The following is a 26662-nucleotide window of genomic DNA, read 5'->3' on the forward strand; positions in this document are numbered from 1 at the left end:
AGCAGAAGTGTTGGGCAGTGTCTCAAGTGTTTTATAGAAAACAATTAAACACTCATCTGTTCCACAAAAGAACTGTGATAGAGAATAACATTTTTTATTCCCCTAGGACAACCTGTTACATCATATTTTCTTTTATTTTCTCGCTGTTTTTTTTTTTTTTTTTTAACGCTCTCTGCACAAGAGCTCTGTTTCTTTTAATGAGGCGTAGTTTATGCATTTATGCTAATCGGGGGCGTCTAGGTGAAAAAATTCTCCGGCCAAAATGTTATTAACAACTTTGAGACACTTTTTTTTTCCTCAGCATTTTTTAAGGTTTCACACAGATGCGCTTTGAAAAGGACCACATTTCTGATTGGGCAAGATCACACTCCATGGCAGCTGGTTCATTTGCCTCTCAAGATGACAGATGGCAAAACACAAACACAAAAAGAGGGAGCCATGATCAAGTAATGAGAATGCCTGCCACAATACGGAAACTAAATGTACTTTTCTCACTTTTTTTCTGATAAACTTTTCCCTGGCTGGATGCATGCAAGAGGTGGAAAAACAAACATACAATCTGTGCATTTAATTAACTCTTAGTAATACTTTATTCTCCTTTTTTTTTGTTTTTGTTTTTTTTTAAATTGGTCAGCCTGAGGCGTGTTTAAAATTTTTAAGGCGGTTTTACTGTGTTGCAGCCATCTACAAAATCTCTTTTCATTGACTGTTAGGAGTTCAATGTACTGGGAAAAGAAATGAAGTGAGGGAGAGGTGATTTAGAAACTCGACTTTGTTAAACTTGTATATATTTTCCTGAATGCAGCTAAACTGGGGCCCTAGCCAGTGTTTTGCCCCGCAGATGGGCAGCAGTGTTTGTGAACACCAGTGTGGCAGTTGGCAGAGATTGATAGGGGGATGGGCAGATTGCAATGGCACATGCTCCAATTCAAATTATCCCTGGACCCATACAGCAGTGGAGGACCTGCTGAGGCCCAGGGTGGCATTCATTATAACCAGACCCAAGCAGGTTTTGGTCAGACACCAGCCATAAATGCATCACAACCCAGTTTTATTCTCATTGTACCTGCTTATGTTAAAAAAAAAAAACTGCAACGGCACATCAAACATTTTATCTGAACATATTTGCTGATGTAAATTAGTCTCTAAATTGCAATAAAAGTCAAGGACTGACTGGCAACAAGATGCTGGATGATATAAACTGCAAATGGGGCACAGGCATACAGGTAAATGGGAAATATCAATGTGAGCATCCTATGAATATAATGACAAAATGACTGCACTATTTACACCTGAATTAAAATGAAGGCAAATCAATTTACACATCAAATATGTCATTATTTCTGAGGGTAAACTGTTTTAATTTGAGGTCTTTTTAAAGCTGCCAGCACAGTTAAAGCATGCGTTTATAATCTGATGGGAAGTTACTAATTATCTCTCTAATTACATCTGTGTTACTGCATGAAAAAAAAAATAGCTTTCTGGCATTTCTAATACTGCTAAAGGAGTTGAGTGAAGGCAGAGAGCGCAAATCTAAAGACTGCAAATTTAATGATCTACTTTATTGCTAACAACTATTGCTCTTCCTTGGGCATGGTGAAGTTAATTAGCAGATTATGGTGTTAGTGTATAATATCCCCTTACTGCCCTGGGTAATATTGGGCAAAGTGGGGAAGAGCTCATTTTAAAATAAGAGTGTGGATTTATGTGTTTATGTCAAAATCAATCACATTTGAGCGTATATCTAGTGCACATCAATGGAAGTTAAAATGCCCATAGGGAATTCATGCTAATAGGCGTGTTATGGCATTAAAGTGTTATGAGACAGTTCTACAAATACTCTGAAGTGTAAAAATGTTCCTCCTGGCTCATCACTGGACATGTTGATGGAGGGGGGGGGGGGGGGAGTGAAATTGACAATATCATTGTAGGAGCGCACTAAAAGGGCGACGGTCCGCTCCACTACACTGAAGTAGGGATGTCTACAGTGGAAGAAGAAGAAGGGGGAGGGTACCACTTTGTCACAGGCTGCTATGTAGATTAACCTTTCAATTAGTTGTTATCAGGTCCTCTCCATGTCTCGGCGCAAGCTTTCCAGCCTTCGTTTTAGGAGATGAAATCCCACGAAATCGCTGCTTGGATATGTCGCTGCACATTTATCCTTCGACGATAATGAAGAGGAGTATCCAAGGGGGGGAAAAACTTGAAGAGGTAAACTACCAGCAAATATTGACGGTAGCCCGTGTGCCCTCGTTTTTTTTTTAAAGGCTTCTTTCATACTTGTAATATGTTCATCCTTTGCATGAAACTTGCTTGTTAATTTGTTGTGCTTTCTTGCCCACGGAGGCGACATGTTTCATAGGTAAGGTCGGTTTGTGTAACATGTTAGAAAACGGTGTGAAAACCCCAAGGAGCCTTGTGTATGATTCCCTTAATAAAATATGAAAAAAACGAGAGCGGAGGAATGGAAAGCTAAAGAAACTAGCGATACATAATTAAGAAGCAGTGATGAAGGAGCTACTCTTCCTGGCTGCCGTGTTAACTTGTATTCCCCGCTGAACATGTCTTTTCTCTCCGGTGGCTCACTGTTGTCCCTCATTGGAGATATTTGATAGTTAATGGTGATAAAAAAGAGGTCATGCCATCATTGCACAGCGCGACACAGGACGTTTATAATTTCGCTGGTGGACATTTGAGCGAGCACAAAACCCACTTTCTAGTTTAGCGGTTCCTTTTTTTATCAAAAACGTCACATAGTTTAGATGTGAAATATCAGGAGAATTACGACTCCTCTCGGGGAAATAATGAAAAGGGAGAAAGATAAAGAGGGGCGAAAGGCGATATAGCTTAGACACATTTAGCCCGCTGGAGTCTTGAATTATATGCTCCTCCAGAAGTGATTTTGTAAAAATGTGATGTGTTCCACTTTAAGTCAGCGGTAGAGCCTTTGCGGGTTTTATGCAAAGAAAATGATAGATTTTACAAACAGCCAATTAAAGTCTAAAATGTTCCCAATCACTTTCAAGTGTAACCAACTGTTTCAAGGAGGAATCCGAGTAAAGGTGGCGCGGTGTTAAACGCTTTGAAAACGAGCTTAAATCTTATCTTGTTTAATTGTTTTTCTAAGCAAGTTTGAGCATGTTTTAGTGTATTAATGTGTTAATTACACGCTGTCGCTGCGGTTAGCGGTGTTAGTTAAGATATTATGAGTGTTGGGGATGTATGATATCGATTCATCACTGAAGGCACCTTAAGAGGCGGGTCAATTGAGTGAAGTGACAGATCATACAGCCAGTGCCGTGCCTCTTAGCGTGAGCTCATACATAAAGATTGACATGTGCTTTATCAAACCAGAAATCGGATCTTGTCTTTACAGCCAATATTGAAGTTGCAAGGGAGGGCACATTAGTGTAGGTAAGGTTTAATGAGACTCCATTGGATTGTAATCAGCGTCATGTCGGATTCATGTAAACTACAACATTGTAACAAAATGGCGACTGTTTAGGTGACATCAGTAAAGCTGGCAACATTGTTTCATTTATGAGCTCAACTCAGCGGAACACAACTCCGGGTTTGTTACGTAGTTATTACCGGATTCTTCTTTCGATAAGCGGTTCCGTGGATGTACGCGGACGTCCCTTAAACGTCCGTCGGCAGCTGTCAAGGAAGTAAGCATTGATTATACATCTGTCGTTAACGCTCGCGCTGATCGGTTTCGTCGGTGCGGACGTCGAACTGTCAAAAGTCGCGTGCGGACAAGTAACGGTTAAACTTTACGTATGATTCCCCCCTCGTGTGTGTGTGTGTATGTGTGTTTTGCCAGTTGTGCGCGTGTTAGACTCAGACATGTCATGGTGACATTTTTTTTGGAAATTACGTGCTGCAGGAATAAAAACTTGTATGCGGGTTTTCCATGTCGTAAAGGTATCTGAAACCGAAAATGTTAATCCGCCTACTTTTTCTAAACTCAGAAAGAGTTTCGACATTTAGCCTACCAATCATTGTGTTACAGTTATGACTTTTATTCCGTTTTTTTGAATCGACATCTGGTTTGGTGTGTGGATTATGGTGTCAGTCTATGGATTAAGTCTCTCCAATTTCTTTAGCAGCCATGACAGCTCCTGCATCTGTTTTTATCCATCTGAATGTCATGTTTAAACACATTTGAAAAGTCCTGCATTCCTAGGGCATATCATTTACATCCAATATGCTATAAACGAGTTTATAGAATGTGAAAAAGAGGAAATAACGTATATGATTTGCATAACATGTTTTCATTCAGTAGTGTAATTCACCAAATAATTTTCTCTCTTTTCCTTTACAGATTTAATCTGGGATTTAAAAAAAATAAAGTTCCAGGTCAGCTGGTGACTACCATTGTGGAATTTACTCGTGCCATATATCTATTTTTTTGAAGTTCAATGTGAGATACCAAGGATTCAGAAGAAAAATATGTGGATGCTGGCTGGAACCTAATTTTGTTTGACCTTATAAAGGATGTGGATGTACCCAGTGTTCTGCAGCAGAAAGGGGGAATCTGTATGGATCACGTTTTTGTGAATCTAATTGTTCAACCATGGTAAAACTTGCAAACCCTCTGTACACGGAGTGGATTCTTGAAGCAATACAGAAAATCAAAAGGCAAAAGCAGAGGCCCTCAGAGGAAAGAATCTGTCATGCGGTGGCCACATCGCATGGACTGGACAAGAAGACCGTCCTTGAGCAGTTGGAATTAAGTGTTCATGATGGCTCTATTCTCAAGGTTACAAATAAGGGGAGCGCCTCCTACAAGGACCCAGGAAATCCTGGGAGAGTTGGATCAATCCCGCCTGCAAACGTATCTGTGCCATCAAAGGAATCTATATGGAATTCAAGCGATCTGCGACATATTGATTGGAATAAAATACTTAAGAGGGCCATAGAGGGCCTGGATGATACCCATGGCTCCTCGCTTAAGAACATTGAGAGGTATCTGAGGAACCAGGACGACCTCTCCACCGTTGTTGATAACCCTGCTTTCCGGCAGAGGTTACGATTGGCTGCCAAGCGCTCGGTTAACAACGGCAGGTTGTTCAAAAATGGCCCGCGATATAAGCTCAGCCATGGCAGTATGGAGGGAAGGGGCGCCAGGTGTCCAAGTGCTTCTCCCTTGGTCCTGTCATCAGTGACCCTCCTCCCACATGAGCGAGACCAGGTACACACACCTTGGCCTCCACATACACACTCATTCCACCTCGAGAGTTTGCCATATGCTGCTGTTATCCTCCAGGCACATCATCTTCCTGATGACCAATACAGTCAAACTCCTGTGTTGATATTCTTATTGTAAATTGTCTTTGACCGCCACCTTTTCATGCAGAGCTCCCATGTTGAAAAGTTTTGTTTTGCCAGAGCACAGGATGTTTTTTTTGGGGACCTTAGCTTTGCCAAATTTCCATTATTTCATCACCAAATAGTTAGTTTGAAATGTTACGATTGTGGTCTTAATCCCTGGTACTCTGGCTTGGCAGGTTAACAATAACTCCAGAGAGTGTCCTTTTGGGGGTTTGTGTTTCTGCTGGTCTCCATAATAAGAGAGCTTGGATAATCAGAAAGTCATGCTGACAGTGTGTGGTAGGCAGTCTGCTGTAGGCTTCCCACAGGTTATGTAACTCGAGCCTAATGACCTTAAGGGATGTGGCTGGCTGTCTTTCGAGTGGCAGAGCATTAGTGAACAGATTTGGGATATTTTGTTTTGCTATTTAAAGGGCCACGAGCATAAACTCGTCCGTACGAATAGTGCTGAGAGAAGGCAGCTGAAGTATTCCTGGTACTACATGTGACCTTTGTGCTAACAGAGGAAATAAAGCCATATAAACAAACTTCCAGGTTGCATTGTTTCCACTGTGCAGGAGTGGTTTAGAGTTCGCAGAGGTTGTTTGTGCTTAGCTGGAACACACGCTGCAGATAAATGTCTGTAAAACGACAGCACTTATATTCTTTCGATTTCAGAGTCATGTTAAAGGCTGGGGAGCGTTGCATGCAAAATAGTTTCCATTATGTGACCCTAAAGAACAGTGTACAGTCATTTAGGTAGTTTGTTGTGGAGGCTTTTTTGTACGTGTGTGTGTTGAGGGTTATCGAGATGAAGTGCGGTTTATTAGCTTCTGCACAAGTCATGCAGCTGAACATCAGGCTGTAGAGATGTCGCCGGTTTCACAGCGGAATAATCAGGAAGCGACACCTTGATACTGCAGCCACAACTGTGACTGTGTCTGTGGCCAGGCCAAAAGTGAAACTGAGAAGTGTTTAGAGACACAGTGTCCTGCGAGTGGTTCTCATAGCTGAGGAGGGAGCCGCCTGCTGTTTTCCATTTGGAACATTTCACCCTATCGCTCGCGGTCTGATGACATCACCCAGCCCGGTCCAGGTTTACAGATCACTTCAAAGGATGAGACAGCTCTGGCTGCTCGAGTTGTTCAAGCACAAGTGTGTGTGTATGTGTGTGTGTGTGTGTGTGTGTTGAGAATGAAAGATACTTTAAGGTAAAAAAAAAAAAAAAAGAACAGAAAATGAGCAGTCTTGGTTTAGAGTTTATTAGATTCTGAAGAGACTCTGGCAGGAACAAAGGCAAGGAATGAGAGTTTTTTTTTTTTCCTCCTGCTGTGTTATGCAACCACTTGAGCTCTCTCTCTCTCTCTCTCTCTCTCTCTCTCTCTGTCTCTCGTTCTCTCTCTCTCTCTCTGGCTCACTCTACCAGCAGTTTTCTAATAGGACCCCACCCCCTCACTCAGGACAGCCTGCTCTTTTGAAGCAGCATAATTTCCTGTAATGTACTTAATTTAGAATCCCCAAGTAAATCATCAGCGTCTCTTCAGCTGTGTTTGTTTCTCTATTTTTCACATATTTTGCGCTCCGCAGATTGCAAATAGCTGTTGGTTTTAATCAGCGGGCCAGAGAATATTCCTGATGGAAATTAATTCTCCATTTCCAGGATTAGACTTCATAGCTCAGTCAGTGGAGACTTAGGTTATGAAGTGAACACTTCTTAAAAAAAAAAAAAAAAAACTGCCTATCAGCTCTGAGCCTTTCATCAGTAGTATGCACAGGCTGAATATTAGCACTGATGTCTTATTAATCACAACTCTTTACAGTCATTTTCCTGCTCCGGTCTGTGTTACTCTCGCAGATATCTCACTCATGGCATTTGTTAAGGAACGTGTTTACTCACTGCTTACAGATTCATCCTCAGGCAACAGAATAAAAATGACACACATGGATTTTTTTTTTGTTTTTGCACATGAACAAGAAGCCATCACTCCTAAGAAATTCAAATACAACGGGCAGATCTTTGGATGCATCTTTAAGCATTAATAAGGTGCACTTGTTTTAAAAGGATCAAGAAAAGAAGCTATTATTTGTTCTAGCATTTATTTGTGTTAGCATTGATGAGACCTAAATGGACGGAATGCATTCCAGTAGTGAAACTTTTGGCTAATATTTGGGGCTGCAGCTAACGATTGTTTATCGTATGAGATGTTTTAAAGGAGCAATATGTAACCGTAATCTGATACTTAAAGTTTAAAATGGGTTCTGCAGTCCAACGTCGGAAACATTAGAGAGAGCTTTTCTGGTCAGAACAAATACAAACCGTTCCAGACTGGAATCTAAACTCAGAAGGACATACCGGCTGCTGCAGTTCATACCTTTACACATCGATCCTTCACATTGTCTGTTTGATTCATATCATGTGTAGAACACCTGCTCATCATCAGATCTCACAGCGGAACATGGTCAGTTTAGTTCTGATTGATTAAATTAGAGCCTGGTGGAAGATTGTTTACTGAGGTGAAAGGGGATCAAATACACATTCTGGGAACTTGAAGCCAGGGTTAAGGATGCCAAGATGTTCAATACCACAAGTTATAAAACATTATAATGACAGCTCCTTGTAATGATCAATAATAAGTGTTAAACATTTGTTCCATAACTTTCCACTAAGGATGCTGAAAGTGAAAGTTAATTAGACAGTCTGGAGAAGTTATATACACTAATGCTGAATATCAGCTGTCTGGGACTTAGACACAAATGGCCAAATGTTTGGACCGTGCAAAGGTTCTGCTGACGTTTTCTTTTCCAAAGCAAACGTCTTCCTGAACGAATATTTATACACGGATGCGTTTCGGAAAAGAGGCGGACCGACGTGGATGTACCCTCGATTATCTGCCAGATGATCGCAGCCAAATGATGCTCAGGCTCTGTTTTATGAGATCAAACCATAATGTAGAAGAATACAAGTACAATACAATACATGGAAGAAGACGTGTAAGAAGCTGAAGCAGAAGAAAGATGAATTTATGCAGAAATATGACCAAAAATAAACTGATAATCCTCACCATGTGTGTGTGTATATAGATAGATAGATAGATAGATAGATAGATAGATAGATAGATAGATAGATAGATCCAACCATCCATCCATTGATCAAGGTTGGTTGTAGTTGCCACTTCAGTATAAGCAAACGTATTCAATTTCTTTCAATCTCAATAATTACCTCTGAGCATCATTCTTACATCCTACAAGTGCAGCCTCATTGCACACGGAAGCGTTTCATTGTTTTTGTGTCTGTGTGAGCTGCAGACTGCTTCTAAACACCAGAGCCTGCTCACAAATATTGACCTGGCAGGTCGGAGAACAGAGTAATCATTGACGTGACAGTAAACTGCTTCCCATCACCATAACAACTAATTGATACAGCAGTCAGGAATGATGACCAAATCTCTCCCCTACCTCCCCCCCCCTCGTGACTTGCGTTTGTTGACGGATTCATTCAACTTCGGGTCAGGACTGATAGAGGTTCGGCGGTTGAAAACATTGTTGAGGTCACGATGCTGACGTGCGTCATAGAAACCGGGAACTAATTACGGGCATCCCCAGAGTGCCCTTTCGGAGCTCCAGTCAATCGACGAGGCCTGAGTGTGTAAACCGATGATGAGGTTGGTTATTTATGGTCACACCCTGCGAGCGTTCTTTTTCCGTGAAGAACTTCCTGTCGAGCGGCGGAGGAGGCAGCAGGTTTGTTTGATGCTCCTCTAGAGGCCTCTGTGATCTCATATTTATAAAAGGGACGCCTTATGAAAGCAGCGTTGCATCCGTTCGAGTTCATAGCGCGCTGCGATTGGTTCATTTTTATTGTATTGTTTTTTTTGGGGGGGGGGGGGCAGGCTGTGTTTTATGATGACACCGACTGTTCCTCGGTGAAGCCAGCGCCTCTTCATTTCTCAACGATCAATGGGAAAATCCTCTTAAAACCTCCAGCTCATATTTCACTTCTTCTGAACTTCCCCGTAAGCCCTTAAATGAGTGTTTGTTCTGAGACTGGCAACATTTACACTGGATCATGGCAGCAACAATGAGAGCATGTTTTATTATGGAGGTAATTTGATTACATGCTGGTTAATCCTTTCAGACTGGAGTGCAAGCTTTAAGAATTGGATTAAGCCCTTAAACTATGATTACTAAGATCACTTACTCATGCAGATGTAATGGATAAAGGAGGTGCATCTCAAACACAGCATATCTCAGAGGAAGAGATGCATTTATTATTGATATCAAGTCCCTTTTTTTTTTTTTTATTCTCTGAGCCCATGCTTCAAGTTCATACTTTTGTGACTATTTCTTTTACCCACACATTTGGTTTTTTATCTTCTTGCCGTGACCGACAATATGTCTACAGTGATCTGAAGAAAAAAAAACACATCAGAAAACAAACAGGCTTTCATACACACACACACACACACACAGCCTGTGCCTGTTTCTGTGTTTTTTAAACAGTTTCTCTCTGTTTGTGTTCCCACCCAGCTCCGGGTCGACCCCATCCCAATATGCAGTTTCTGTCTTGGAACGAAAGAGTCAAATCGGGACAAGCGGCCAGAAGAGCTGCTGTCCTGTGCAGACTGTGGGAGCAGTGGTAAGTCGCCCTGTGTGAACGCTTCATGTTTAATGTTCTCACAAGCCAAGACATGCTGTGTGGTTGGTTGTGTTTCAACATGGGCCCTTAAGCACCATAACATGAACGTATATGAGCGGTGCAGGTAGACATAGTGTCAATCAATGTAACAGTATTCAGGAGAGTATTTATGTGATATCTGTCACATTAAAACCCATATAAAAGAATAGTGTCAGGTTAAATGCACAGACACAGCATATACTAAAAGTCAGACACAGCATATATATTTTTAAAAAAAGGGGGGGGGTTGACTGGGAACACACATTCTGCAAAGAAATCTATGAACTCCAGCATGGTACAGTGCTGTTTAGAAATGTAGCCAAATGAAAAGTGCCTGTTCTGAATCCCATTTATACTTTAACCCTAAAATACAATATTTTCATGGGGGGGGGGGGGGTCAGATGGTTTAGCAGTTAGGTCACCTAGTCCTTCAAACAGGTGGCCTGGGTTCAAGTCCAAACCTGTTTATCCTTTCCTGCAAGTCATTCCTCACTAACATTCCCTGGTAACCTACAATATCCTCTCCTATCAAATATATATATCATAGCATATTTTTATTGAGCAGTCCTGCTCATTAATTTGAAAAAATTACCTGCAAAAAAATTAAAGCTACTTTGGTGTAACGGGGAGGGGAAAAAAACGATGTAAACGATTTTCAACGTGATTGTTGACCAATTTCCGTCATCTCATACAGTTCAGTATGGTGTGCTGTCACACAGGCCTGTTAGCAGCAGATCTCACCATCGGTTAAACAGATGTCACATTCTTGCTCCACATTTTTCACTTCCCTTCAAGGGATTTAATGGTAGAACAATGTTCAAATGGAGTGGCTGGAGGGATCGGAATTGCTCGCAACCCTCTGCGAGCCGAAGCAGGGCAGATGCTCCATAAGTGGCTGTTAGAAACTAAAATCACCCGAGTCATTTTCTCTCGATTCATATTCTTCTTATAGAGCAAAGCAGCCACAGCGGATCAAAGATCAACCCTTTTCCCCCCTCCCTGCTGAAGATTGGTGGCATTTCCTTTACTGGTCTTTTGTTCCAGACAAAAACTGCAAACTCCCCATAAAATTCCCTCTACCAAGGAGTCATTTATGTTTGACCAATTATTTTAAATGCCGTAAGGAATTGTTCTCCTGGTGACATTTTTATGGCTCAAATTTGACTAAGTAGTGTCGAGGTGGTTTTCATTAAGCGCTCCTAGTGTACACAAATTGTGCTCTCACTGTAAAACAGCTGTTTTACAACCATGAGAGGGAGCCGGGTGAGGGAGAAGGGAAGGCTTTTACATGACTTTCATGGATCAGCCTCCATTAGAATGAGTGCTGCTACTGTTTCTGCCTCATTAAGATCAAATTATCTGTAATTAGCGGCTCAGATGTTTGATCATACTGTTTTTTAGCACAACTCGTGGCGCTGGGGTGGGGAAAGGGGTTGTGGACACACATGGTTGGCATGCTTTGATATGTGAATATTTTAACCCCACTGAGTGAACACGTAGAAAAGCCCCGTCTTTAAGTTTGGTGTTTCTGTCAATGCTTTAGCGCTAACGTGCGTTCTCAATTGCTTCTCAAGGGCATCCATCATGTCTGAAGTTCTCCCCAGAATTAACCTCAAATGTGAAGAGATTACGATGGCAGTGTATTGAATGCAAAACCTGCAGCTCCTGTCGAATACAGGGGAAAAATGCCGTAAGTATAAAGTTGGACACAGTTTTTTTTTCTCAGCGTTGTCGGCTTGTGGTAGATCTCATTTTGTGCATCCCAGAGGAGGATTTGTTGCTTTTCCGCTCACATTTATAGCCTCTCTAGTGGACGATTTTATTTTTTTTTAAATGACAGGTGTAGGGGGTGGGAGTTGTTACATGTACGCAGCAGGGACATCCCTAACACATGCCTGCTGCTTCCCTTTCAGGATGAGATGCTATTCTGCGATTCATGTGATCGGGGCTTTCACATGGAATGCTGCGACCCGCCGCTTTCAAGAATGCCAAAAGGTGAGGTGTTTACACTGTCTGGCTCCTCTGTTTCCCCATCTCCGTTGTCATTTCAAAGCCCTTTTCTTTTTCTTTCCGCCCGGCCGTTTGGGGGCTGTCACTCAGCACACAGAGAGGCAGCGGTGGCTTATTAGGAGCTTTGCATGCATATCAAATTATTCCAAAATCCCCAGGGAGATGTGCTATCTCTACATTACAGTACTGACCCTACAGCGAGGCTTGTAATGATGCCGCATGTGCTGTAGTAGGATATTTGACAGGCAACTCAGCAGCTCATACATGTCACATCGCGCTGCTCAACAAGCCGACATGAAGTCTATTTCACCGGACGGAGACATTGACCCAATGTTTTTCTTATGGATTTTCACTTTGTGCTGAGTAATTGATTGTCATTGTGAGCGGGTGGGATGCACGCCAGCTCTCTGTATTAAAGGAAATGTTTCGAATGAATGTACTGTACGTCCTCTGAATTGATGAACCCACCTAAACGGTCCCCCTCTCTCTGCGTTTTGGATGCACTCCAGGAACCTGGGTCTGCCAAGTCTGCAGGCCGAAGGAGAACGGGAAGAAACTGCTGCACAAGAAAGCCGATCAGATCAAACGTCGATATGCAAAGCCAGTGGGAAGGCCAAGAAATAAGCTCAAACAAAGAATGTAAGCGTGCGTTCATCTGGATATAAGCTTCCATTTTATCAACAGTGATGATGTGTGTTTCATGGGGCTGGTGTCTGAAAAAGAAGCTGAATTTGGATTAGCTTAGCAGTACAAACTGACCCCAATCATTAAGCTCTGGGGTTTAAAAGCTCACCCTTTGTTTTTGCACGTGATCTCGAACTATAGTGAACCTGATGTGAGCACTCACAAACATATTTTACTGTTGAATTCAATCCATGACTGCGGAAGCAGAACAGAAGTTACATTTTATAGCTTTGAGCTAGTTGCATCACTTTCAATGTTGTCGGTTGGTGAACTCACGACACCGCATGACCTTTGAGAGGTCGGTCGGTCGGTCGAAGTGACCGCTTAAACATGTCAACAAAATGCAGTGCAGTCAAGTAGAAGTGAAAAGTTTCACAGAATGTAAAATAAGTAGAAGTAAGGGCATTGCAATTCATTTTCCATCGTTACCGTCATGTTAGCATTTACATTAATTACAGTAAATGAAGGTGAAAGAAATGCATGCTCACTCAGTAAGCGTACACTTCACCCATTGGACGGACGTGTGAGGATGTCATTTCACATTTTTGATGCAGGCTAGCTACCCTCAGATTAATTGTTGCCATTAAAGTGGTTAACAGAAATGATGATTCAAGAGGTGTTATGTAAAACTAAAAAAAAAAATCAATAAAGATATTGTTAAAAAAAACAAACTTAAAGTTATAGGTTATGGACACTACAATTTTTGATTTTTAAAAATTATTTAATAAATATTTAATTATATCATAAATGTAAAAATGTAGTCTCACCTCACATATTTTTCTCATATCATGCAGAGCCTAGAAGTACCTAAAAACTCTCGTGGCTGTGACACCCGGTCAACCTTGTTTTTTTGTTGTCTCAACAGGTCTGTAACCAGTGGTGACGGCTCCATGGTAGCACTTGGAGGAAGAGGGTCACCTGGTAGGGGTCAAAAGATTACCGTCTGTTCTACACCTTCATCTGGTCATGCTGCATCTGTGAAGGACGCCAGAGACAGATTGGCTGTTGCAGACCCCTGTTGTGTGGTCGACGCCACCCAATTCACCACCTCCACCCCCACCTCCACTCCCCCCCTCACGCCCACCTCCACCCCAGCTACACTCACCGTTAACAAGAAAACCAAAGGGCTTATCGACGGGCTTTCCAAATTCTTTACCCCTTCCCCCGTTGGCCGTCGCTCGCGCGCTGTAGCGGTAGAGTCACCTGCCAATCAGTGTAGCTCTAGAGACGAGGGTCCACCCGAGCTGTCCCCTCCTCCACAGCCGTTTGCCTTTGCTGCTGACCCCACTCAAAAGATAACCCCCTCCACCTCTGCACTTCCTCCCGCCCCTACGTTACCAGGCCTTAGCCCCCCCTCGCAGGTGTCCAGCAGCTCCACCTCCGCTAACTCCCCTCAGAGCTCCTCCAGCCAGTCCAGTGTCCCCTCCCTGAGCAGTCTCTGCAATAGCAGCCAACTTAAGGGACTATTTGACGGACTCTCTCACATTTTTACCACTCAGGGACAGTCACGGAAAAAGAGGCTACATTGCTACGCCCCGCCTAAGCGCATGCACCATAAGCAAGACTCCCCTCACGCGTCCAAATCTGGGCCCCAGCGCTTTGCGAAGAACGAGTTTCATAGAAATAGGTTACACTCCACGTCTGCCGGGCTGGGCCGACCCAGAGGACACCCGTTTAAGATGGTCAGTCATTTCAAACGTAACCCCTTCCTTAAAAAGCACAGGACACTAGGCAGGCTGAGGTATAAAGTAAGCCCTCAGAAGGGAGCCCCCTCGCCAGGAAAGGGAGACTTGACAGACGGAAGAATTAAGCCTGAGAATAATCATGGTAAGCAAGGCTCAAAACTCCAGCCAAGTCCTGCGTCTCCACACCTTTTTAAGCTTCTTCTTTATTTTATTTTTTTAAAGCTTGACACTCGCAGTTGTATTTTTTTTATTTTTTTCCAGACTAGAGCTAATCTTTTCTTTGAAAGACACCCTCAGCATCCTAACAGACTACTAATCTTCTGCCTAATTTGAATTCTTTTAGTTTCTTAACCAAGTTTCGTTGCGTTTTTTGGGGGGGTTTGGCTGCGGCGTTCACGTGGCTTCCATCCTCTCGCCCGTTGGCTTTTTTTTTTTTTTTTTTTTTTTTTTTGTCATAGTGCATGGCCCACTAACTCCCTCATGTTGCTCCTCTGCTCTGTCCTTGACCCCTCCTGCAGTAGTGCGCACGTTGTGATCGCTTACCTAGTCAAGGCTGTAGTCGCATCAGTGCTCTTCTGCCTCATCCCACACCTCACCCTTCGAAAAAATCTCTGTCTCCACTCAACCTCACTTCCAGCACTCATTAGACACATACAGCCGAGTGATTCAGCCACCCAAGTCGACTCAAAGCTGACACGATGATTACAGAAAAGAAGTAACCGTCACTTTTCACCGTCTTCAGCCACGGACTCACCGCCTGAAGAAAAGAAAAAAAAACACGGAGCCAAAATGAACGGATGTACATTTCAAGCTGTTTTAAACAATACAACCGCACAGACACTTATTAACCCAACAGCACATTTCCATAAATATGTTAATGACGCATCACATCCATTTGTAATGGCTCTTTGTTTTGGTGGTTAAATCATAGTGTTGATGTCTTTCATAAGATGACTGCCTGCTTTCCAACATCAGTTGCTTTTCATGTCGAAACTCGCTCCCTTCACTGCATCCGCTTTCTTCATTCATGGGAAACTGTCTTGGTGGATGACTAAGCACATGAAAGCAGTTACGCAATTAGAGTGATTTAGTTTCACTTCATTACATTAGGGATTTTCATATAAACACGCAAAGATGATACATTATGGAATTCCTCCGAGACACGGCCTCAAACAGGCACAGCAGCAGCAGCACTCACTGTATAAGCACATTTGCATAGAATGCAATTTATCAGATTTTTTTTTCCTTTTTTTTTCTGCTGCTTCAAAACGGGCCGTTTTGTTGATGTCGCTATCTGACGTGTTGATGTCGTTGTATTGTGCCCGTGACAGGTCACAACGGCGAGCTGCACGTGAAGCAGGAGGCCCGGGTGGAATTTGCCGCCATGTCCAGAGAACACGTCACGGAGGAGGACATCGAGACATTCACACACGTCCAGCAACTCGCCGCACAGGTACCGACACCTCAATGTCAACATGTTCAACGTAAACAAAGCGGTTGTCGCTGGCAACGCTCTTGACGCATCCAAGAGCTCAGATCATCCCAGTTTTTTTGGCACTTAAGTCACTCTGAATTTTATTCGACTAAAATGTGCACTCTTGAGTTTGTAGGGTTTCTGCCTGTTAGCTTCCCTCGCTAGCAGCTAGAAGTGTATTTAAGAGATGCTTCTTTATCGCAGTTATAAAGTAACTGAAAATATACCACAAATATTTTCATTTACTTTTAACTGCCAGTGTGGCGAAGAATGAAGGCCTGAAAATGTACAACTGGAAAACATCTTTTAACCACAGCAGCAGCTCGCACTTTGAGTTCAATTCTCGGAAATTACAGTTCTTAACCATGACTTACTGACGCTTTTGTCCCAGTTTGTTTCTGACGAGCAAGGACTCCAATTATACTAATAAAAACGTATAAGATTCAGGATACATGTGCTCAAGTTTAAGACCTAAATGAGCTTTTTTTATTTCCTTTGTATCTCATATTTTTTTAAACAGCTGTGCTGAAAGTTAATGCATCTGGAGTTTACCGAAGATTTCCATGAAATCATTTTTGTCCTAATATGTTCAGATCAGATTTGACGCATCTGTGTCAGCGTGTGAACTGTAAATCTGTATTTAAGATTTCAGCCGTTGTGTCGGTGAATGGAGAGGTTGGAGTGTAAGATGGGATCGTCGGGGTCGCCACATTTAGTCATTCGCTTTCATTCAATCTTTTCACAGAGAACTGGATCCTTGATGAATACAGACTCCATGCGGTGCCCTGCCTTCATTGAATTTGGAAAGCACGAGATTCAGACCTGGTACTCGTCGCCTTACCCACCTGAATATTCAAGGTAATAACAAATGATGCTCTTTGTAACTGGACATTTTATTTCAATATTCTTTTGAAAAAAAAACAAAAAAACAAAACCATCTCACCCTGAAGCTCGCTCTCTCTCTTTTGTTCTTGGTCAGATTACAAAAGCTTTATCTGTGCGAGTTCTGTCTGAAGTACATGAGAAGCAAAAACATTCTCCAGAGACACACAAAGAAGTGTGGCTGGTTCCATCCGCCGGCCAATGAAATCTACAGAAAGGACGACCTTTCCATATTTGAGGTCAGCTTCTCTTTACAGCAATAAAGCAATAACTGTATGCTGCATGAGATTCCACTGAATGGGTTCTGGGAAGAGGAGGGGGAGGGAAAAAAAAGAAATGTGGGAGCTGTTTGAACACTGTCCTCTTGCTCTTTTTATTCTCTGTTTAGGTTGATGGAAATGTCAGCAAACTATTCTGCCAAAACCTCTGCCTGTTAGCCAAGCTTTTCCTGGATCACAAGACCTTGTATTATGATGTGGAGCCTTTCCTCTTCTACATTCTTACAAAGAACGATGAGAAGGGCTGTCATCTTGTGGGCTATTTCTCCAAGGTAAGAATTACAGGGCGATTAGATTGGGGGGGGGGGGAATGAAGGAATACCACACAACGAGACCGATAGCCAACCCATGTTTGCAACTTCACTTGAACCGATTCTCAGCGGCGCTTAAGGGAACACAGGATGAAATCAATTGGTCGAGCAGAAATGGCTCAAATGAAAAATATGCTTTTAAAGTGTTGAACATACATTATGTGGAGGTTTTTGACTCTTGAACAAACTCTGGATATTTTTTCCGTATGTTTTTTTTATTTTTTTATTTTTTACCTCAGCAAACTGACATCAGCTATGAAGACCGGACGAGATGGGGTCCAGCTCTGTTTAAAAATCAGGGTTTTATCATTCAGAGGTTGTTAAAGAACCAAAGCCTTTCAACGATTGGTTGGTTTTGATGAGAAGAGCAACACGCACACTTCTATTGAAGCGTCATTCACATTCTTGCTCTTCTGGGATTCAGATGGCTGCCATTATTCTGACCCGACAATTCACGAAGAATACATTGGACACAATCAGAAAAAAAAGGTGTTGAAGCATTAACAGAACAGAAAAAAAAGGTTCCCATTTGTTGTCATAAAATCCAAAAACTTAAAAATAGCAGCACTGGAGTTTGAACAGCTTTGGCGCAATAACAACAAAATGTTTATTACATTTTGAATTGGGTTTATTTTTATCATTATTATTTTTTTAAACTGTGATACACATGGTTCCCTACCATCTGACCTTCTTATGTGAGACGCTTAATCGAAGAATCAAGGAGTCGGATAAAGTGACTTGACGGATGATTTTGATGAATCGGAGCGATTACTCTGAACACAGTGAAAGTTCCTCGTGAAACATCATCCCGCTGCCTGTGAGGTGTGCACGTGCACACGTGCACGTCTTCACGCAAGGACAATGGCAGGTTGCAGTAAATTGCCAGCTTCAGCAGAGCTCTGACATACTTGATCTGTTTCTCCTTCCCTCAGGAAAAGCTTTGCCAGCAGAAGTACAATGTCTCCTGCATAATGATCATGCCTCAGTACCAAAGGCAAGGATTTGGACGGTTCCTTATTGATTTCAGTAAGTTCTTTAATGCTCTTTCAGACCACTGAACTAAGGTTTTTATTCTTTCTCACTGGTTCCTACACACACTTCTCAGATAAGAGGGGGAGAATTTGTCGCTCGTGGCAAGGTGCTGTTATTTGCCTCAAACTTTGAAGTAGGCCTAATCAAGAGCGTTCATGTACAGAGCGTCTGCAATCACAAAAGATTAGGAGTTAGAAACAGCGCATACATTATCTGACAGGCAATAGTATTTAACCCAATCATCCCCTCAGCGCTCGCTTTTACAGAAAACAACCCGTTTTCTCTCCTCGACTAACACGAAGGTGGAGATGCTGCTTTTCTGTTTAGTCCAGTAAACGCAGCACATCCAATATTTAAAGCCTCGCGGTCCACATATGAAAACAGTTGCTGCCTTGAGTGGATTTCTGTGTTTAGGCAGCCCTTTTTTTTTTCTTTTTTTTTCCTGTCATCCTGGCGTTTTATTGTTTTCAGGAGACGTCTCTTTGCCGAGTTTGTGTGTGATGAAGAGAAGGGGAGAAGTTGGGGGGGGGGGGGGCTGGCTGGTGCAGGGTGGGCGGGCGGTAATGGAGCATTTGATTTCCTGTTCACTTTGGGAGCCATTGAGACTCATAGATGCAAGAGGATCTGTGATATTGAGAGTGTGCTGATAACAAAGACAGGGATTAAGGGAGATTGAACACAGCTGAGTCCTGAGCTCTTTGAAGGCTTTATTGGAAAATGTAGCTTTGGAGCTGGAAGTTGTTTAGATTAAGATTTCCTGTTATATTGGATAGTATTAGAGGAACAGTTTGTCTCAGGTAGCTCTGAGAGCAGCGCGTGTAGAACGTTCTTTCAGATCATCACTCAAAAGGAAGTAGAGTGGCTCTTTTGTATCAGCTTATTAACGCTAATATGTCTTTTTAATTGACACTGAATGAAATATTTGAATATTCACCGCTGAGTGTTTTTTCTTCCTTTTTTTTTTTATCACAGCCACTTCTTTGTAGCTTTAGTAATGAATATTGTCGTGATTACTGGAATATTATGTGTTAACTGTTTGGTGATTAGATTTGCTTGTTTGGTTCTCGGTAGTGGGTGCACATTAAAAGCCATTAATTAATTTCATGCGGCTCATAATGGATGACCCTTGACAGGACCGCTATAAAACTAATTACTCACAGATACATATTAGTATTGGGCTTTTTTTTTGTTGTTGTTTTTTTTTCTTGTTCGTTATCTCCCCTAAGTGCAGTCTCTTGTGAGCAATGACATCCAGCTGCTTCTCTGTTTCGCTCTGTCGCTTTGTTTCCTCTTTATTCCCCTCTTCCAGCCTCCTTTGTTGCCCTTGCCAGCATGTATCATAGTTTCTGACAGAGGTTGAAGGAGAGGAAAAACTGATTGCCTCGCCTCTCTTTTCACTATTTGAAGGTGAAATCCCAACCAGGGCTCGGTGTCACATCCTTACATGAATATGTAATCCATGAGGGAGGGGGTGAAGCGCGTCTGAAATAACCCAGCAGCCGCCTCCAGCTTGACTAAAGCATTTTGTTTTTGTTTGAATCTTGTCTTTTTAGGTTACCTTCTCACCAGGCAAGAAGGACAAGCCGGCTCCCCGGAGAAGCCGCTGTCAGATCTGGGTCGCTTATCCTACCTGGCATATTGGAAAAGTGTCATACTGGAGTACCTTTATAAGCACCCGGATAAACACATCAGTGTTAAAGGAATAAGCAGGGCCACTGGGATGTGTCCGCACGACATCGCCGCTACTCTCCAGCAGCTCGACATGATTGACAGGCAGGATGGCAGGTCAGTTTCACAGTCGCAGTCTCCTTCAGCCCGTGCTGCCGCTTCTGCACGCTGTCTGACTTATCCAGGCCAGCGGGTATTTTTAACAGCATATCCATTAATGCCGCTGAATATTGACAGAAGTAAGTCAGGTTAAGCACCCCCAAGGACATGGAGCACCTGCTGTCTCGATGAGCTTCGTCTTTGTGCTCATGTTTAACCACACACCACCTTCTGTCCGCCTTCTGTGCGCCTCCCCCGCTGGCCTTGTGCATTCTTTACTGGACGCCAACTCACGGGAGTTTTTTCTCTCTCTCTCTCTCTCTCACTTTCGGCGACCTAGGATCGTGTTGATCAGGAGAGAGCGGCTGATTCAGAGGCACATGGAGAGCCTGAGGGCTAACCCACGGCAGAACGAGGTGGACGCCGACGCCCTGAGCTGGACGCCTTCCACCACTCACAACGCCGTCCTGTCCGAGGAGGAGAGGGAGGCAGAGATGGATGTAGGTTGAAACGGGAGACACGGGTTGTTTGTTTACACTCGGCTACAATGCTATTATGGGATGTTTGTTTGATTAGCTGGAGAGTTCAAATAGAGGCCATTACCGGGGAAAGCATTCTCTCCGTCAGCAGGCACTTAATGTTGTGCAAAATTGCCCTATATCAGTTCACTACATAATTGATAGGGCTGAATATTCCATGAAATGCAATCCTTCCACGGTTGCTTAACGGAAATGTTTCCTCCATGACGGGGCAGACATCCAATCAGGACGCTGCTCTTATTATCAGGAGAAACCTGCAGCGATTCATTTGTCATGATGTTAATTCCAATCCCTTGTTTTCCCATTAGCCTCATTGCTCAGATGTTGGAGCCGTGCGTGCGCCGCTCCCAGAGATAATGCGTCTTGTCTGTTTAATTACCAGGCTGAGCGGCTGAAGGAGCAGGCCAGTTGCTGGGAGAAGGAGGAGAGAGAGAGCTACATGATGACTCACGGCAGCAGGCAGCCTCTCACTAAAGTCCACTGTAAGGTCCCCTTCAGGACCTACGAGCGCCGCCCGGCACTTTCCTGGACCAGGCGCATCCAACAGAAGCAGGAAGTGAGCGATGACGACGACGACGAAGACGGCGACGAGGATGACTCGGACGCCTCCGACAGCTCGCCCCCCATCCTTACAAAAGCCCATGCGATGCTTGCAGCCAAAAGAAAGGTGACTCTTTCTGTTTGTTGACATGAATCACTTTTTTTTTTTTTTTTTTTTCCCCCATCTCCTCAAGTCAGCTGTTCTCCCTTGTGAGTTAGTGTTATTTATGACGTGGAATTTGGTTAAATAACAAAGCGGAATTGAATGTATATCATTAGATGTTTTCCTTCATTAGGGGCCGTGTTGTGTGCCGTGGTGAGATGGAAAGGTTCGATAAATATTCATGAATTCAGTGAAGGGTTCAGTGGCTTCCTCCTGTCATCTGGAGCCTCCCCGTGTGCCTGCAGCTGTAGATAATAGATTGTGTTTTCACTGCTGGTGTCGAGCCTGTGCAGCCTAAACCTTGTACTATTGTCAATGGTCATGGTTAATTTACTGCCCTCCTCTGTGCCTCCCAACATCTGTTCTGTCTATATGGCACTGCCCCCTTGTGCCTGAGATAGTATTACAGCAGGTTGCATGATGTCAAAGAGGCCTTTCTCGACAAAAACAGTGTGGAAACCTGAAAAGGACGACACTGGCTGTTGGGAGTTTATTTAGTGCATTAGTTACGGTATTGATTTCACATTCCTCTTGTGGAGGATTTCGGAGAGGAGAGCGGTTGAGTGGAAGGCAGCCGGTGGGAAACAACTGGAGTATGTAAAATATAGACTGTGGTTTCTGCTTTCTCTGCCGGTCTCATTTGTGGCTTTCCACAGCAGGCTGAATTCCTTACCCATTTAATCTCGCAGTGTGGTTTTAACATTTTGCATTTAGTCCAAAAGAGAAAAAAAAAAAAAAAAAAAAAGCCTGAATGAATTTCTGCAGAACACTTCAGCGAAGGTCATCCAACTAGTACCTTAAGTATTCAGACTTTTACAAAAGGTGCTCCACTCTGCTGGAGGTTTCTTATTTTTTTTGGTTGTTCTTTTGTTTGTGTTTCAGAGAACCATCGTGCTCAAGAAGAGAGGGCGGAAGAGGAAGCGGATAAACAGCAGTGTTACAACAGAAACCATCTCCGAGACGACAGAGGTGCTGAACGAGCCGTTCGATAACTCAGAGGACGAGCGCCCTATGCCCCTGCTGGAACGCACCTGCAGAGTGGGCGAGATGGAGGAAGACGAGGAGGAGGAGGAGGAGGAACAGGAGGACAAGACACCGATTACACCGATGAAACGCCGCAGAGGCCGCCCGAGGCTGGAGAAAAATGCACAGAAGGACAATCTGGAACACTGGAACAAAGGTGTGTGCATCTTTATCATCATAAATGTATGTTTTTATCTGTCTCTGGCAGAACGTTAAAATATTTTTCTTCTGTTTTTTTTTTTTCATCTGCAGGAGCTGATATTCTCTCAAAGAGACCGAGCAGGCCGCGTCCGGTGAAACGGAAGAAAGGCTGGCCAAAGGGAGTCAAACGCGGCCCTCCTAAATGGAGATTAAAGAACGAACGTAAGATGGGCTTCAAGCTTAACCTCTACACGCCCCCCGAGACCCCGATGGAGGCTGAGCAGCATCACATTCAGACTGAAGAAGCAAAAGAGGAAGCCGACCCGGATATCGCCAGTGCAGATGAGAGCAGCAAGGCGGGCCGAAGGTCGGCCACTCCGGATCTGTCGCTCGACAGGCTCCCCTCGGAGCCCTCAAGTCCCGCCGACAACGGTTCCCAGAAGTCGACTTCTCCGGAAGGATCTCCAGTCGCCTCTCCGGCATGCTCCCCAGCGTCTCCTGCCGCCGCTGCCTCGCCCGCCATTCGCGAGGAGAGAGGAGAATCCCCAGATCCACACGAGGACGACCGGCACGAGAGCGAGCACGGGCGGGACTCTCCAGCCAAAGACGCGGAACACACGAGAGAGGGTGCCGCGTCACTGGAGAATGAAAACGAGGAAGACGAGGAGGAGGAGGACGAGCAGAGAGCCCAAACAGAAGATCAGGACGCGGACGACGAGGATGATACTCACGGCAAGGCTGCGGCACCCGAGAGCAGCAAAGCAGACTCGGAAGAGAGTCTTAAAGAAGCGCCCGAGTGCTCGCAACCTTTTTTAGAATCGAAAGAAGACAACGGCTCTGAGTTGAGTCAGCAGGTTTCTACCGTGCCGAGTAGTCGAGAGGAAGCAGCCGCTGCCGAAGACAGCGTTCAGAAAGCGGTGGCAGAAACCACAGTAGCAACACCAGCACCTGAGGCAGTAGCAGTGGCTTCAGTCGCAGCTGTAGATTCTGATAACCCTGCGGACTCTGAGTCAGAGGAGGAGAGCACGCCCAGCCCTCACCCGCGTCCCCCGCCTCCTCTGCCCGCCGACAGGCCGACGCTCAGTCCCGCAGCGAGGGAGAATCCCCCGGTCTGCGCGGAGATTGACTCAGAGACGGCCCAAGCGGTTCAGTCCCTGACGCAGGAGACCGAGCGGGAAAGCGTGTTCCAGGATTGCGTGGAGAGCCAGGAGCCATGCAGGAGTCTGCAGACCTACACCCATGTGGTCCAAAGCCCCCAGCTCACCGCGCTGGATGACTGCCCGCAGTCAGACCACAGCAGCCCCCTTTCCTCCGCACAGTCCCACCCCAGCCAGTCAGTGCGCTCCGTCAACAGCCCGGCTGTCTCCATCCTGGAAAGCGGCTACACTCAGATCAGCCCGGATCATAGCGCCATTTCAGTGCCCTCGCTGCCCAACATGGAGACCAGCCCCATGATGGACGTGCCCTCGGTGTCGGATCACTCTCAGCAGGTGGTGGACAGCGGCTTCAGCGATTTAGGGAGTATCGAGAGCACCACGGAGAACTACGAGAACCCCAGCAGCTACGACTCCACCTTGGGGGGCAGCATCTGTGGGGCGGGCCCCACCCAGAACAGCTGCTCCTACGGCAGCATCCCCCCCAGCGGCCTGGCCCAGAGCAGTTGCGCCGTGAGCCAGCAAATGGCCGCCGTCAACCCCGGCAGCTGCGGGATGATTCAGCCGAACACGCTGAGCTCGCCGCCGCACTGCAATGTCAAGTCGCCGCAGGGCTGCGTGGTGGTGGAGAGGCCCCCGAGCAACAGCCAGCACAGTCAACACAGCCAACGCAGCCAACACTCTCAACACAGTCAGCATAGCTCCCACAGCAGGCACGGCCCTCACAATCAGCACAGCCAACACAATCAGCACGGTCCACACAATCAGCTAAGCCAGCACAGTCAACACAATCCTCACAACCAGCATAGTCATCACCACAATCACCACCTGCAGCACAATCAGCTCAGCCAGCACAATCAGCACGCTCAGCACGGCCTCCACAATCAACACAGTCAGCATAGCCAGCAGCAGCCCATGGCGCAATGTGCCATACCCACCAACTTCACCACCACCATGCAGCTGGCAGACATCCCGGAATCCGGCAACCCGAACTTTGCCCTCTACGAGAGGATCAACCACCAGGGGGAGTACGGCAGCGGGCACTACTCGCAGTCATCGGGCCTCAGTCTGGCTAAACTGCAGCAGTTCACCAACACGTTCATCGACCACCCTCACTCGCTGCCTTTCAACCACTCGGCCTCACACCCCATCACATCTTATGCAAACACGCCCGCGCTGTCCTCTCAGCACTCCAGTCTGGTGTCTCTGTCGCAGACTTCACATCGAGTCCCCAACCCACAGGTGCAGGCCACCATGACCCCGCCCCCCAATCTCAGCTCGCCGTCGCCCATGATGCTCCAGCGTAACATGGGCATCCCGCCATCGCAGAGGATTCAGCCCCAAATGGCCTCCAAGAGTCACATCTCAGCACGCTCCAAGTCTGCCCCGCTGTCGCACCACCAGCAGCAGATGTACTCCCGACCGCCGCAGACTGTGGCCATGCAGGCGCCATCCAGGACACTGGCCACCATGCCGCGCATGAACATGAGCATGAACATTATGCCGGCGCCAGCCTACAACGTCAACTCCATGAACATGCCCTCCCTTAACGCCATGAACGGCTACAGCATGAGCCAGCCCATGATGAACAGTGGCTACCATGGCAACCATGGCTACATAAACCAGTCAACCCAGTACTCTATGCAGATGGGCATGATGGGAACACAGCCATACCCCCAGCAGCCCATGCAGGCTCCACCACATGGCAACATGGTGTACACTCCAGCTGGTCACCATGGTTACATGAACACAGGCATGTCCAAGCAGTCCCTGAAAGGGCCTTTCATCAGGCGGTAACTCTCCGCAGGACTGAGCTGTTTTTTTTGTTGTTTTTTTCTCGTGTGCATTTTGCTGTTTAAAGATGCACTGATCTGGCCTTTTCTTTTGTTTGGGTGTCTACTTCTTCTTGTTTATTACTTAAAAACCAGCAGCAGCACTTGGAAAGAATGCAAAAATTTTCATCAATGAGTAAACTTTGAAGCTATTGTTAAAAAGTATTTTTGTTTCTCCAAATGGGAAGCCTTACATCAATATGATGAAAATCTATTTAATTAGTGTTAGTGTCTCTGATGTGTCTTTAGAGCAGGCGGGTTCAGAGCTCAGAGGTAGAGATTTCATCAGTCGTGTAGCAGCCTCAAATGAAGCCATTTAATGTGCCTGCTACAAGAGGAGTTAGAGGCAGTTTGAACCTGTTCAGTGTACCTGTCTAACAGTGCTGACAATTAGTTTGTACTATACTCATGCCTTTGTATATTTAAATTATTGTACTTATTTTGTAAAGTGACAACTAGCATGCTTCAGTCTCTGTTAGTGACAGTGCATTGAGTAGTACTGTACAAGTGTTGTGCTTAATAGCAAGCCATTTTAAAGATTATCTGGCCTTTATTAGGTTTCCCTCGAAAGGGAGCAAGATGAAACTATATTTTGTTAATTCTAATAATGTAAAAAAATGTAAACTTAGTCCTGTTTTCTGTTCGATTTGAGAGGTTTTATTGCTATGTATGTATAATTCTGAAGTCTTTTGTAACAGATCTCCTTGAGGCAGCTTTCTGTTGAATAAAGCAGACTGATCTCTGTCGAAATAACAAAGCATATCTCAGTGTTTGTACCCTCAATTCTAAAACATTTCAGAAGGTCCAGAAGTGTGGCAGAATTTAAAAGAACCTAATGATTATATTGACGAATAACGATAAAGAAAATATAAATTTAGTCCAAAGTTGATATTTTACATAATGCCTTTAAAGCTACGTTTTCATTCCATCTGTAGATTTGTTTTCTATCTTTATAAAATGTTGGATTTATATTTTACTGAAATGTAGAAGAATAGAGCCTGTGAATAGACCAAACTAAGCTAATGGATTGCATGTAAAACGCAACTTGTACTTGTGTTTTTGTTTATATTGCTCTTTTGTAGCCTTTGTACCTGTACAGAGTTGCTGGTAAGAACATGGGGGAAATACCTGGCTATGTGCACACAAATCAGACAGAATG

The 26662-nt window shown here is 44.5% G+C and overlaps 1 protein-coding gene across 6 annotated transcripts; it reads left to right on the plus strand.

Moving 5' to 3' along the window:
* Positions 1 to 1914: 1914 nt before the first annotated feature.
* Positions 1915 to 26614, plus strand: kat6b (K(lysine) acetyltransferase 6B). Of its 6 annotated transcripts, none has more exons than XM_079372783.1 (17): positions 1915 to 2211; positions 4325 to 5194; positions 9841 to 9949; positions 11563 to 11678; positions 11902 to 11983; positions 12508 to 12637; positions 13548 to 14509; positions 15699 to 15820; positions 16587 to 16699; positions 16821 to 16962; positions 17112 to 17273; positions 18245 to 18338; positions 19898 to 20129; positions 20452 to 20611; positions 21033 to 21317; positions 22236 to 22533; positions 22629 to 26614. In XM_079372783.1, exons 2-17 carry the CDS (start codon positions 4577 to 4579, stop codon positions 25466 to 25468), a joined length of 6465 nt encoding a protein of 2154 aa, XP_079228909.1. In that variant the 5' UTR covers positions 1915 to 2211; positions 4325 to 4576; the 3' UTR covers positions 25469 to 26614. The 6 variants fall into 6 exon arrangements, with proteins under 6 accessions (XP_079228909.1, XP_079228914.1, XP_079228911.1 ...); XM_079372788.1 differs by having other exon boundaries at positions 1916 to 2211; positions 13548 to 13603; XM_079372785.1 differs by lacking the exon at positions 1915 to 2211 and adding an exon at positions 2624 to 3414.
* Positions 26615 to 26662: the final 48 nt, after the last annotated feature.

This window comes from Symphodus melops (assembly GCF_947650265.1).
Source record: "Symphodus melops genome assembly, chromosome: 21".
NCBI classification, from domain to species: domain Eukaryota; kingdom Metazoa; phylum Chordata; class Actinopteri; order Labriformes; family Labridae; genus Symphodus; species Symphodus melops.